The following is a 14,850-nucleotide window of genomic DNA, read 5'->3' as shown; positions in this document are numbered from 1 at the left end:
AAATCGTATCTTCACTACTCTTACCAATCTAGAGCTTGTTGGCAACGGTTAGTGTTTTTGAAACCAAAATAATACTATTATCACCTCTCATAAGTCCATTAATTTGGTTGAGTGGGGACCTGCCCATTGAGTGAGAGGCAGTATGTCTCAATCAGGAGCCATCACCACCGTCCAACTGCCTAACCCACGTCTCCCACTTCACCCTATGCATTCAACGGTCACGATCTAATATCAAATACGACAAAATAAAAAGTCATTTTCATCGACCAATAAACATGGATTGGTTCTAGACTTCTAGGGGAAAAGTGTTTGACGTTAGAAGAAGAAAACCCACCATGTGTCAAAGTTTCTTAATCCCATCCTTAAGACATATAAATTTGCTTTTACCTCCCACCTATTTTATATTATTACATTTTACTCCTGATATCTTATATATTTTCACCAAACAATTGTTAGCTTCAATGTTAAGTTTCACTAATGTAAAAGCGTTTGACTAGTCTATTAATCAACGAAATATGATTATTTAGATTTTAGACAATGATGTTATTGATAATACAATGTCATCTAAAGAAAAAGGATTATGCAATATGAATTTCTTTCTTTTGATAAGTTTCAATTATATAGTTATGATATTACCTATATAATATAAATAATAACTAGATTATTGTCCTGCGTAATACACGAGTAAATATATTTTTATACTTATATATATCACAAATATATTTTTCTTAAGTAATAATTAACGAATTAGTAATAATTAATAAATTAAAATATTCAATTTCACTTTATTATTATTTGTGTTTTTGACTTTGATAATTTCACAAAAATTTATTATGTTGTTCATTAAGTCTTATTGATTCAATAAATTATTCAATGCCAAAAGTTATTGCTTATCCAAGTCATCACAAATATCTTGATGTTATTCGGATTTCCATATCATATCATAAAAAATATCATAAAAAATATTGGTAGATAATACCGACAGCAAATAAATCTATATAAATATTAAAACAATAGGAATCCTAACTTTTTAAAACCCTCTTTAATTTAAAACTATTTTTAAAATTTGCCACATAAGATTTTATCCTATGTGCTATCTCTATAATTTTTCACAATATTTATTTATATATGCAATAAAAAATATTAAATATATATTGGTATGTAAAAAATAAAATTATGAAATTAATAAAATTGATTTTGTTTCCTAAAACCCACATTAGTTTCATATATAGATTACATAATTGTGTCGACACATCACACCATTGTCATATTTTTTTTTTAAGTTGGTTTTTGATTTCATCTTTAAATTCTTTCGACTTTTAATATGAAAGTAATTGGGTTGTTAATTTTTTATGTGCTTTATATATCATTATATTTCTCAAAAAATTTATATGCTTTAATGTATTATTATATATTAGTTCATGTTCATTTTTATTCTTTTTACGTAGGTTATTTTAAATAGCCGCATATTGTGCGGGTAAAAGACATAGTAATAGTATGAAAGTGTACTGCGTTTTTACTTGTGAAGCCCGCATAAGCTTTACATCTACTGTATATTAAAATTATTTTTATTTCGATATTATGCCATTACTACTTGAGTAACTTCCATACCTTTGCTAAGAAATAGTAGTTCCATAACTTTCTTATACACAGTTTTTGGAAATTCATATTCATTTTATTTTAATGACTATTATTTATTTATTTTTAGTCCTGCTTTTAAACTAGTAACCATTGCAAGATATTCAGTCTTGTACTTTTCTTCGAGTCGAACCTTTATTAAAACTAAAACGACTCAAGACTCATATTCATTTTTTTGTTTTTATTTTTTGCGGAAAGCAAGTTGAATTCAAACTTGTTTTTTAGTTCAGTTTGTATAAACATTTTGTTTCTGTGCATCTTTTGGACTGCATGCCAAAAAATAAAAAGCACCAACCGAACAATCCGTTCCGGTGCTTATCATAAAGAAATCTTTGTATGAAGTTATTTGAGCAAATAATAAACTTCAAAACATCAGGGACCGAAAAACAAATTACAACATCACTACGTATAAAACATTTATTTATTTATTTATTGATATTTGATTAAAGAAAAAAACAGCTCCCCCTTCGTTATTTTGAATTCACCAGCAGCTAAAAGTTCCTCACACAGTTACTACGTGTATATGTATTTTTATTTATTTATTTATTTATTTGAATATTATAGATCCATATGTTTCATTGATTCTTGGAAAAACTTATATAAACAAGGAAAAAGAAATAAAAAAAAAAATCACTCATTTTTCGGTGTTGGATCTGCTGCTGCAAGAATGTTAGACGGATTGTTAGGGCGCAGTGGCTTCAGCTCTAAATGGTTTGCTTTTTTTTCTTCTCTATCTCTCTCTATATATAATAATAATAATAATAATAATAATAATAATAATAATAATAATAATATTGATAATGTGTTTTATTTGATTTGAAATATATATTAGTAACGGAATTAATTAATTAATTAATTATTGTTGGTATGAAGTAAATCATTAGTAAAGCCAACGAGGACACGGATAGAGGCGTTGCGAAAGAGAGCCGAGGCGAAACAGAGGTTTTCGAAAGAAGATCTTGTTAAATTGCTTGCCAATGGCCTTGATGTCAATGCCTTTGGAAGGGTAATTATTTAATTAATTAGGTTTTTCATTTCCTTCTGTTAAATTATACTTGTATTGTTTTGTGCAAATGTAATTGAATGCGAACAAGTTAATTTAAAAAATATATATATCGTACATGGCAGCTAGATACATTGAGAAAAATGATACATACATTATGATATGTGGAAAGTACTCTTGTGAATATTGAGTTTTCGTAACCACTGGGTAATAGCCAAGTGGCCACCAGCCGCCACTTTTCAGGGGATCCTGGGTTCGAGTCTTGCCAAAGGCAAATTTGTGATAATCAGGAAATTATTAAGTGGTTGAGAGGAATTAGTGGGTACCAAATGGTACATGAGATCATGGGGTTCCCATCCAATTACCCCTTTTTTTTATTTTAATATTGAGTTTTCGTATTCTATCCAAGTAGTGATGTGGCTGTTTAGTCTCACCAAATTCCATTGCCTTTTGTTGTATATTTGGTAAAAAGCGATACTCAAAAGAATAGGGGAAAATAACCTACCTGATTAGACCGTACAATAAGGTTGCTGCACGTAGGTGTCCTGATTCTTTTAGACCGATCATACTGGTGGACATTTGTGCCCCTTTCCCTTTCCGATATAGCTTCTGGTCTCGTTGTCATTGCAAGTTTTAGTATACTACATAATCTCTGTACGAGATTCTGGTTAGTGCTTGCCTTTCGTTTCCTAGCTCTAAGCTTAAAAAGCACTCACTGTTAGAGTATTTGCATATGTTTGTTGTTGATCTGATTGATAGAATAATTTCTAACGAGAGTTGTTTCGTGCGAGGTGGTGATACAGACTGAAGAGTTTATAGCTGGATTAGATCTCTTATCTTGTTATACCTTCATTGACCAATCATGTGAATACATATTGAAGCAGTTGTCAGTCATGTCGAAACTAGGGTATGAAGAAAACGTGAAGCTATATTTACTCATTTTCTACTATTGTATTGTTATTTGTTTATTCTCTAGTAAGATTGTTATATTTCTATACATTGCTCCCAAAAATAAAATAAGATCATAAAAAAGGACGGAATGTGCACATTGTTAAGCCATCTAATGCCAACGTCATGCACTTGATCCATTCAGGCAATGCCCAGAAGAATGCAGAGAGACAGTTGCATCCCTTATGTTTGCGGCTGCAAGATTTTCTGATCTTCCTGAATTACGTGATCTTCGGGATGTATTTCAAGAGAGATATGGAAATGGCTTAGAGTGTTATGTAAATCAAGCAGTAGGTCTTCAAATTTTAAGTGAATGAATAATCCCATAAATCTTCATTTTATACTCATTACTATATACATATAACTGGTTTGTGGATGTTTGCTAGTTTGTTGAGAAGTTAGCCTCTAAACCTCCCGTGGTAGAGAAGAAAATAAAGTTACTTCAAGATATTGCTGCAGAGTTTTCCATTCAATGGGATTCTAAAGGATTTAAACAAAGAATGGATAAACCCACCACAGTTGCTCAGGTATTGTTAATTATACAAGATTAATACCAACCCCTGCTCCCCATCAAAAGACCCTGAAAAGGTGTGGGATGCTGGTCCTCTTTGTGTGTTGCTTTGATGTCCTCCAACTCTTTATAGTTCAAAACAAGCCTTTGAAAATATTTCAACTGACCCCTTGTATTCTATTATCATATTTGGCTGGCAGATAGGAACGTATTGAGTTTTTTTTAATGAATATCTTGTATTATACCAGACTCCAGATTTAGTGTTTAGTTTTATCTTTAATATTTTATTTATATTAGTTAATATGCTAGTTACTGAATTTTCACAAGTTTATAAAAACTCATCGAAACATTATATAAGATTGTAAATTTGTTATACTTAGATATCTATTATAGTTAGTTTTGGAGAATTAAAAAATCAACGTAAGTTTCTTCCTATTGAATTGATCATTCCATTCTTATGATACATTGCACCAAACATAACTGTAATTTAGTATGCTTATGAATACTGTAGGAACAACCAAAGAAACCTGGAGCTGTGGGTGCCACTGATGATAAGTTCAGACCCCCAAATGCAAATAACTTTTTCCGGGAAAATGATCAGCGTTCTAAAAAAAGAACAGAGCATGCTGAAGAAAGGCTGATAATGCACAATGATGGAAATGTAAATATTAGAAGGAAAGAGGGGTTTGATAAACCACCCATAAAAACAGAAGAATGTTCTAAAGAAAGAATAGAGCGCATTTACGAGGGATCGCTATCGAAAAATGCCATGAATGGAAATGTTAGGAGGAATGAGGAGTTAAATATCCCATTTGTAAGAAGAGAAGAAAAATGTTTTAAAGAAAGAATACCTCATGATGAAAATGGGATTGGAAATGTTCGGAGGAAAGAGGATCAAGATATTCCGTTTGCAGGAAGAGACAAAAAGCGCTCCAAAGAAAGAATAGAACATGCTCCTTATAATAGGAATGGATATGAAAATGGGAATGGAAGTGTTAGGAGGAAAGAGGTGTTTGAGTTTCCATTTGAAGGGAGAGACGAAAAACTTGCCAACAAAGACGAGGGACTCGCCAGGAGGAAAGAGGTGTTTGATTTTCCGTTTGTGGGAAGAGACGAAAAACATGCCAACAAAGATGAGGAACTCTCTAGGAGGAAAGAGGTGTTTGACTTTCCGTTTGTAGGAATAGACGAAAAACGTGCCAACAAAGATGAGGAATTCGCCAATAAGGCAAAGAATGGTGGGGAATATTTTAAGCCAAGGCATGAATCTGATATGGAGAAGAATGCACATGGACAGTTTGGACAGCACGATATCCCTGTGATGGTTTTAAGTTTAGGTAGTTCTTATCATGACAAGGAGCGGGAAGCTTTTGATGAGGATCGGGTGCACAGAAGTAGAAAGGAAAGACATCGCTACAAACAAGAGCCAGTTACAAGCAGGGAAGAAACTATTGAATCCAGAGAAATTGATCACTTAAAAGGAAGGTCTGAAATGAAAAGTTCCAGAAGATCGCGTGACAGACGACCAAAAAATCTTGACAACGGTCATGTGAATGCTGACCCAAAAGTAGAAAAACCTGATCTTCTAGATCATGGAAAATCAGAAGGCGTTTCAAATGGTAGAAAACATCCAGATTATGATGATGAAGATGCTTTGAAGTCAGCAGGGAAAGTCAAAGCTGAAGAACAAATTAGGTTAAAGTCCTCTTTACCTCCACCACCATATGTTAAGCTAAACATCCCGCCACCATACAGTAAGCCTCACAATGCATCAAAGTCAGAAAGGGTCAAGGAAGAAGCAAGTCTCAGGGTTGTGGACGATCAGCATTACCAGAATGATATACCTTTACCTAAGCCAAGATCAATTAGGCGGAAGCACTGTAAATCCTCATCTATTCATGACGATATTGGAAGCTCAGAAGATGCCCATATTGTGAAAAGAATTTCAAGTAGCAGAAGAAAAGAAGGAAAGGGGTTACAGATTTTATTTGACGACGAGCATTATCATAGCCACAAGGATGAAGAGGAAAAAATGATGGATAAATTGTTATTACACTACAGTAAAAAACCTTCAGCTTATGATATAGCAAAATTGAGAAAAAAGAAATCTAGATCCAACACAAGCAAATCTCCATCTCCACATCATATAAGCAAAGATGAGGTGGCAGAAATGATTGTTCCTCCAATGAGATCACTCTCTCTTCCAAACGAACATAGTGGCGAATCAGAACCTAAGAAAGTGTATGCTCGTGCCAACTCATTTCAGCCCGATAATCAAGCTCCACATGTGCATCCTAAGCTGCCTGATTATGATGATTTGGCAGCCAGATTTGCAGCATTGCGAGGAGGGTGAAACAATCTTCTTGTGGGTAAAGGTACACCATTTATCTGATACTAGTATGAAACCGCAGGAGGCTGGACCATACATATTGTAGTCAACAACAAAGGCCTGTTGTCTTGATTTCTTTTGTTTCTCGACGCGTTAAACTTAATAGTAATGATTGTTTGAAAGAAGAGTGTTGTGATGGATTAATGAGTGATGGTTTTGGTTATGTTATTTATCTCTCGCGGATCAAATATCTAAAACCAAGAGATTTAGCTAAAAAGGAACGGGCCGAACAGCTCAAAAGTTGCAAAGTGTAATTCTGGTGTGTACAAGTCTTATATCCCTTTATTCAATGATCCCGGTTGTAACTCTAATGAAGCAGTTTCACTGATTATATTAAAATGTTCAATGATTGTTTGCTAGTGAACCCGATCCTATCTATCTAATATATTACGCATTTTGCCACCTGTGTATATGAACTACTGCTCAAGTTTGTAATGTGTTTCTATAAAAAGCAGGGAAGCTTAAAGTTGCATTTGAATTTCCAACTTCGCGTAGGAGGTTATGAAGTCCACAAGAGTGCAACGGGAGCGGGAATTTGCAATTGAAGATGTTGTCACATGTGTGAAAGACTTACCAGCGTATAATCTTTTGAGACGATGAAAAAGTGAAAAACAACACTTGAGCTACGATTTTCTTCAAGGTTAGCTCATTGTAAATTGATTTTCACATATAACATCATGGCATCTGATGAATGATGCAAATATTCATATTGCAAGAGAGAAAAACAAGTAAAGGTTGGTCTTCTAATTTTTGTACAAATAAATGTGATTGACTTGACTTAGTCAGTTGAATGTGTGATTTTTTAGTTGAGGTTGTTGATTTACATTTTATTGTAAAGCTATTTTCAATTTGAACTTCCAAATATACTCTTGCACTTGGGAAATTTGAAGATTTCGTAAGGTGCAACTGTTTGTTTTGAATGGTTACCCGTTACCCTGCCCGATGATTTTGCCACGATAACACTTAAATGTTCATAGCTAGAGAAAGGTAAATCGAGACCATGTGTGAAAAATGAGGCGTTTCACTAAGCACTCCACATGTTAGTTTGTATACTTGATTCATGAACCATATGTCCATATGACTGAAACTAAATCCATCTAGACATATAATTTTACAAGTACAATGCTTGATTCTACCAGACCCAATACAACAAATCAAGATGACCAGCCATGGCCTTGTTGATTGGCAGGGGATGGCAGCATACGTTCTGCAGGTTGATTTGTTTCTTATTTAGATAGAATGGTAATGAAAATGGGTCAATGGGTAGATCCCTTAATCATTTTATTTATTTTTGAACGAATATACTTATTTTATATGAAAACATACTACACTATACTCGTTGGAGTCTTAGCCAGTGGCCAGAGTGTTGTTTTCTAAGAGTTTCATTATATGGGAAAGAGTTCAAATCACGCCAAAGATATTTGGGTTGGAGGCCTCAATTTATAATGCTATATACATTCAAAACATGAGAGGAAAATTTTTTACGGCATTTTCAGGATTCGAACTTGAGTCAGACACATGCACACCAATTTCAAAGAGTATTGTCATTCCCTTGCTAAAAAAGAATATTTTGAAGAAGTTATCACTAACTTAAACAACGTAAGTGATCTTAGTGAAAATCAAAGATGGATAAAAAAAATGCTAGTCATTTGTGTTACTTACAATTCAAACAATTTTAAAAGATAGTAATATTTTTACAATTTTTTTAGTCATATCTAACAAATACTCCACAGAGCTTAGAAAAAAAATTAAAAAGCTCCACGAAAGCCAGGGCAAAAGTCCGGGTGTCCAACCACTAAGGTAATCAGTGAAGGACAGAAGGTTTTCTCTTTACTTAGGATGAGTTTACTCATATGGTGTTGGAATCTAACCGGGGTGATATAACTGGTAACACGATGATATTCTTATGATCCATCAATGGTCTAAATTATGCGTTTTTAAAGAATTCTATAGGTTATTATTATAGGATTGTGATCATTTGAAAACTAAAATTTTTATGAAAACTAGAAAACTGGTCAAAACACACTGTGATCTGAATTTAACACAATGTGTTTTGAATTTTCTTTTAAAAAACACAATGTGTTACACATTGCGTTTGAACAATTTTTTTAATTTTTACGCGCTATAAAAAAACACTGTGTTTTTAGAAAACACAATTAAAACACATTGTGTTAGATTCAGATGACAATTTATTTTGATCAGTTTTATAGTTTTCACATAAATTTTAGTTTTCAAATGAATATTTCACTATTATTATAACATAAAATTTTAAAAGAGGTAATATATGAATTTTGATCGTAACAACCTAAGCAAATAATAATCAAAACTATAATCGGTTCAGTTTTACCAAACCTAAAAATTTAACCTAAATTGGGCTTATTTGAAAATTTTCTTCTTGGATTGATGTTTTCGGGCTATTGAAATTAAAACGGGTCCAACAGACAAACAGGTAAACGAAACAGTAGACCGGGACGTTCGGACGTGTATATAGACATGCAAAGAAAGTATGAAAACACATAACTTAATAAACCTATCCTTCCCCTTTTTTCGCCAACCTTTTTCGCCGGCGACATCTCGTTTCCGGCCGCCTTACCGCCGCCCACAGTTTCAAGCTGCCATACTTCAGGTTAGTTTTCTGGTTATTTTTCCCTTTCTGCTTGCTATTTTCTACTGTACTATTTTTCTTTCTGATTTTATTTATTGGACTTGTTTGTTGTCATCTATATGAAAAACAACTATATATATATATACACACACACATATACATACAACTATCCGATAAATGCATACGTAGTACGTCTTTGTTAGTTTCCACTTTGTTTAGTCCTCATCGGGGTGTTCAAAAGTTTCCAAAAACCAAAACAATCGAAAAACCGTTTGGTATAAATACGATTCATGACTTTTAAGATGGACCGTTAACTTGTTTGGGTTATGGAAACTTAATAATACAGGCCCAGTTTGCTGTTAAGGCAGCAGGCCTTAAATTGTTTTAAGAATTAAGACAAAGCAATGGGCCCCTTTATTTACTTAAGCCCAGTTTGCTAGGTAAACTTGGGGATCAAGTTATTATTTTTTTTATTATATTATATATTATAGTATATTTATATTTGTCATGTACGAGAGAGATTAGAGACAGAAAGCTTTAATTAATAATATAAATTTATGTGGTTGTTCATATATTATTGTTATTTGTGCTGTGTTTACTCTCTTAATTAATTGCTTGTTACTACAAAACTAGCCAGATATTCCGATCGAAAGAAGCATCTAGAAGAAACTTTAACACACGATCCGCATCAACCATGGCAGATTTAAATGCAAGTCTTTTAGACTTAAACTTTGTCATACTCCTGTCGAACTAATATGTAACTTGTTTTATGATTACACTTACTTGAAGTATAGATACAAAAAAACAGAGTTAATTACAGAAATCGTCCCTGTCGTGGTATCTAACTTACAGGTTTCATCTCTAACTTTTAAAAATTACAGTTTTAGTCCAAAAAACTTTGCTCCGTCAACAGTTTTAGTCCTGACCATAAACGTCCGTTTAAAATCAGGTCACATGATTCACACGTGATAGGTAATCTCGTAAATTGACTTAATAATACCCAGAGTTAATTACAGAAATCGTCTCTGTTGTAGACGGTCACTTGCAACTTTCATCCCTAACTTTCAAAAAATTACAGTTTTGGTCCAAAATTTAAAATAAAATTAAACACAAAATCATTTGGATTTCTAATGCATAACATATATCACATATACAATCCCAGATCCAAAACCAAACAAAAATTTAATCCAAAATTTAATGAAACTCCAAATATCATTACTTTCATATCAATACATGATCTGTATACAAACATAATATATAATTATATATATATATTAGATCTATTCATTATATACAATTAACTCATAAACAAAAAAATCTTATAAAAATCTCACCATCTTTATTATTCTTAGCTCTTCCTTTGTTTTTATAAGTTCTCAAAACAAAAATAAAACTAAGTAAAAAAAATATCAATTACTTAAAACCCATAAACATTTAAATCGAAGAGAGTCTGAATCTTTAGTTTTCAAAAAGAGAGTAGGGTGTGAGTTAAGATTGTTTGTGAATTTATATCTGATAGAAATAGAAGAAGTTGGATAATTAGGATTTTTTTTTTTGTGTGTAAATGTTTCTTTTCATATAGATTGAGAATACAAATTTTGGACCAAAACTGTAATTTTTTGAAAGTTAGGGATGAAAGTTGCAAGTGACCGTCTACAACAGGGACGATTTTTGTAATTAACTATGGGTATTATTAAGCCAATTTACAAGATTACCCATCACGTGTGAATCACGTGACTTGGTTTTAAACGGACGTTTATGGCTAGGACTAAAACTGTTGACGGAGCAAAGTTTTTTGGACTAAAACTGTAATTTTTGACAGTTAGGGATGAAACCTGCAAGCTGGGTACACGACAAGGACGATTTCTGTAATTAACTCCAAAAAATATGACATATGCATTGTATTATATATAAGTGTACACAATTAATTAAGATGATGACAATTTGCCTATGGTTTACAGGAAGATAATACAGGGAGCCTTAAAGATCAATTGTCAAAATTATTTGAGGCTTCACTGAAAGTTACTATCCCTGATATACAAGTTGAGCCTATAATTGTCGCCTGTGCCAAAAAAGAATTTGGTGACTACCAATGGTATATACTCTTTCTTAAACTTATCAATTTTCAATTTGTAATTTAATTACTAGTTAAATACTTAAATTATTAGTAACTATGTATATTGCAAGCTTTTCTTCAGACTGAGAAGTACTAATGCATAAGTTTACATTTGGTAACAGCAATAATGCCATGAGTGTATGGCCTAAAATAAAAGGCTCCGATACGACATTTAGAGGTCCTAAGCCTGTTGGAGAGGTAATAATTTTTTTTTTTTTGAATGTCAACTATCATGGATGTTGAATATACAGATTGGATTTTATTCGAAGCTAGTATTTGGTTACGAACGATCTTTGTTATTATAGGCTATTTTGGAAAATATTCCGAAATCTGAAATGCTAGAAATAGGATCATGCTCGATAGCTGGAAAGGGCTTTGTGAATGTTAAGTTATCAAAGAAATGGATAGCTAAGGTATTAGTCCTTTCTAACTTTTCTAAACATGCATTCTAGTAATTAGTTTTATGTCTACTTAATTATTGTGATTGTTATCCCTGCAGAGCATTCATAAGATGCTGATAGATGGTATTAACATCTGGGCCCCAAAATTTCCTTTCAAAAGGGTAATTGTGGACTACTCGTCTCCCAACATAGCGAAGGAATTGCATGTGGGTCATCTACGGTCGACTATCATTGGTGACAGTATAGCACGGATGCTTGAGTTTTCTAACGTTGATGTCCTCCGAAGAAACCATGTTGGGGATTGGGGCACTCAGGTACACACATTAATTCATCTCCCCATATATTTGTTTGTTGTATCTAAATATTGAATATTTGTTTGTTGTATATATCTAAATAAGTTTATACTCGCCTCTATGTATTTTGTTTGGTTAGTTTTTATGCTGTTCTAATTTTAGACACACACAACTCGCATGTGGTTAGAATAGAGAAATATATATTGCCCACACCTTCTTTCTTTGTTCTTAGGTATGTCTGACGAATAGTCTGTAACATTTTATGTTGCAGTTTGGGATGTTGATCCAGTATTTATTTGAAGAGTTCCCTAACAGGGAAGTAAATGATCTGGATATCAGATAACTTCAGGTGAGTATATATGCTTTTACATTACTTAACATGTACATGGACACTCAATAGATTGACCAATTACACCTTCAATTTGACTCTTGGATACTTGGTTCTTAACAGGTATGCAGACTTGAAGAACAATAGATTGACCAATTACACCTTCAATTTTGATCGGATGCTCAATGACAAGGTTTATTTTATGATTTTGTCTTATTTTTATCATGTTTAATCATTTTTTAACGGCAGTTTAAAATTTCAATTAGTGATGTTACTTGCATTTTAGACAATTATTTATCACTTATAGTGTTGTGGGTTCTCTTTTCTTATGTGCTCACATTTGTCAATAATTAGGGAAATACTGCTGTGTATCTACTGTATGCATATGCTCGAATATCTTCCATCATCCGGAGATCTGGTAAAGACATTGAGCAGTTGAAGAAGGTAACGTTTTTTCCTTTCTTATTGAATTTTTGATTCGAATATCAAGTTTTATATTTGAATTCAATTTTTTGTGACAGGAGGGGCAACTAATCCTGGAAAAAAATGAAGAACGCGCACTGGGATTACATCTGCTCCAGTTTGCTGAGGTAAGACAAGTTTTTGTACAAGAAACCACTATTTAAGCACATTTGCTCACTCGTGGCAGTGGGTAATTTCTTAATTTTTAAATGGCCTAGAATGGCCAAAGTACTTTTTTATGTTAACTAAATAATGTGTTAGATATGATTACGAAAAGAATTATTGCACCATTAAACCAAAGATTATTTTAGACCAAAATTGGAGGTTGTATGCCTTATTATACTTTCAGTCACTTTCAATGACTTTTGGCCCGTATCCTTTTTTATTTCCCCTGTTTAATGTAGGGCTGCCAGTGGGTTTGAATTTCGGGTAAGTCCTAGTTTAATGTGGTAAAGAGATGAATCATCTAATATTATGTTTGACTCGTTGGAGATGAAACATAACCAAAATAGAATTGCTACCTCTCTGTGTTTATAGGAATTCTAGCTACACATCATATCTAACGTCAATGCTAACCAGATTTTAAGCTTTTGAGTTCATTGGTTTAAACCGTATTCTTTTTCAGGTTGTCGAAGAAGCTTGCACAAACCTCTTACCCAACATCCTGTGTAAATTTCTATATGATTTATCCGAGAAGTTTACTAGTTTTTACTCCGTATGCCAGGTATTTCTTATACATTATTGATTTGTCTAAATTAAATAGGATGCTTCTTGTTTATATATTCGCTTTACAATGAAAATGCACAGGTTATTGGGTCTGCCGAAGAGACAAGCAGACTATTGTTGTGTCAGGCAACTGCTGTGGTGATGGAGAAATGCTTCGATCTTTTAGGCATTACCCCTGTCGACGAGATTTGATTTTTAATTTTACAGTTTGTACTCTGAGGAATTTTGAACTAGCTCAATGTACCCTTGAAGACTGTAAAATTCTTGTGGGTCCTTGTTACTGATTTTTTTTTTGGAGTTTTTAGGTATCTTTTTGTAATATTGTCACTAAATTATGATTGTAAATCAAGTCTAGACATCATCACACATCCTTTGCATTTTATATTATCTTTATCTTTACTCCTATCTAGTAGAGGAGCCTCATTTTCTAAATCTCAAATTACAACTTTAATTACCCATTTTTTTTATTAACTAATTTAAACATTTTTACATAATATACCTATAATACCCTTAAATCTCAACCACTCATTTTTCTCTCTCTCTCTCCTCATATCTCAACCATTCATTTTTTTTCTTCCTTTATAAACCATTTTATTTCTTTAATTCATTCAAAATCATGTATCTCAAAAACCGTACTCATTTTTTTCTCTCTTCCATAAACCATTTTATTTTTCTAATTCATTCAAAATCTTTTATCTCAAAAACCATATATTGATAAATTATAAAAATTATATGATTGTTTTTAAAATTTCATGCTCTTTCATTAGAGATGTCATTCGATATGCTTTCGACGAATTTTTAAATCCAAGGACGGACACTCTATGACTTATCACCTCCTATGACTTATCATTCCACCATCTCATCATCACAACGTGCGGGTATTTTCTCAAGATATAAATGGTTAAAATATAAAAATCATGTTAAGTATTTTATTTAATAATGATATACTCATTTTAAAACTTATCTAATCCACTAATTTAGTCTGCTATAATTCTATCCATAAAAAGCTCTAAGCAATAAATACAAATTGATACTATATTTCTAACCAAAATATCATATATAGATAGATTTAATGTAATAATATCCTAAGTTAATGGAAGGCGAAATTATAATCAATCTAATGTATTAAGGGTATGTTTAGTAAGGGGAATTCAAACAAGAGAAATGGAAATAATGTGCTTTCCTTTCTTTGGTACAGTGAAGAGATAAATGAGCGGAGAAATGTAATTTCTCGAGAAATTACATCCTTCACATTTTGATTTCCATCCATTTTTCAAGGAAATGAACTTTGCTAGTAAGGAATTCTCCGTGTTTTTATGCTGAGAAATTGGGCTCCGCTTAAAATAAAGAGTATAAAAGCAAGATCACGTGTTTGGCACATTCGAAAACCAACTCTATCCCTCTTTTATCTCTCTAGAGAAAAAAGGTGC

The 14,850-nt window shown here is 32.6% G+C and overlaps 2 protein-coding genes and 1 long non-coding RNA gene across 4 annotated transcripts; all 3 read left to right on the top strand.

Annotated features, from left to right (window-relative positions):
- The first annotated feature begins 2,121 nt into the window (after window positions 1-2,121).
- LOC122588621 (uncharacterized protein DDB_G0283697) lies at window positions 2,122-7,363 on the top strand. 2 transcript variants are annotated; one of them, XM_043760777.1, is made up of 7 exons: window positions 2,122-2,349; window positions 2,512-2,644; window positions 3,445-3,548; window positions 3,735-3,879; window positions 3,976-4,116; window positions 4,612-6,475; window positions 6,945-7,363. In XM_043760777.1, the coding sequence occupies exons 1-6, from the start codon at window positions 2,162-2,164 to the stop codon at window positions 6,451-6,453; spliced, it is 2,553 nt and encodes an 850-aa protein (XP_043616712.1). In that variant the 5' UTR covers window positions 2,122-2,161; the 3' UTR covers window positions 6,454-6,475; window positions 6,945-7,363. The 2 variants fall into 2 exon arrangements, with proteins under 2 accessions (XP_043616712.1, XP_043616711.1); XM_043760776.1 differs by lacking the exon at window positions 6,945-7,363 and having other exon boundaries at window positions 2,123-2,349; window positions 4,612-6,848.
- Window positions 7,364-11,855: 4,492 nt separating this feature from the next.
- Window positions 11,856-13,116, top strand: LOC122587588 (arginine--tRNA ligase, chloroplastic/mitochondrial-like). The gene is made up of 6 exons (XM_043759767.1): window positions 11,856-11,925; window positions 12,176-12,253; window positions 12,356-12,425; window positions 12,587-12,676; window positions 12,754-12,822; window positions 13,099-13,116. Exons 2-6 carry the CDS (start codon window positions 12,228-12,230, stop codon window positions 13,114-13,116), a joined length of 273 nt encoding a protein of 90 aa, XP_043615702.1. The 5' UTR covers window positions 11,856-11,925; window positions 12,176-12,227.
- A 207-nt stretch (window positions 13,117-13,323) lies between these two features.
- LOC122588462 lies at window positions 13,324-13,739 on the top strand. Its single transcript, XR_006322164.1, has 2 exons — window positions 13,324-13,418; window positions 13,502-13,739. It is a non-coding gene; the product is annotated as an uncharacterized LOC122588462 (long non-coding RNA).
- The last annotated feature ends 1,111 nt before the right edge of the window (window positions 13,740-14,850 follow it).

Source organism: Erigeron canadensis, chromosome 2, assembly GCF_010389155.1.
Source record: "Erigeron canadensis isolate Cc75 chromosome 2, C_canadensis_v1, whole genome shotgun sequence".
Taxonomy (NCBI): Eukaryota; Viridiplantae; Streptophyta; class Magnoliopsida; order Asterales; family Asteraceae; genus Erigeron; species Erigeron canadensis.
This window is presented reverse-complemented; position numbering and strand designations above follow the sequence as displayed.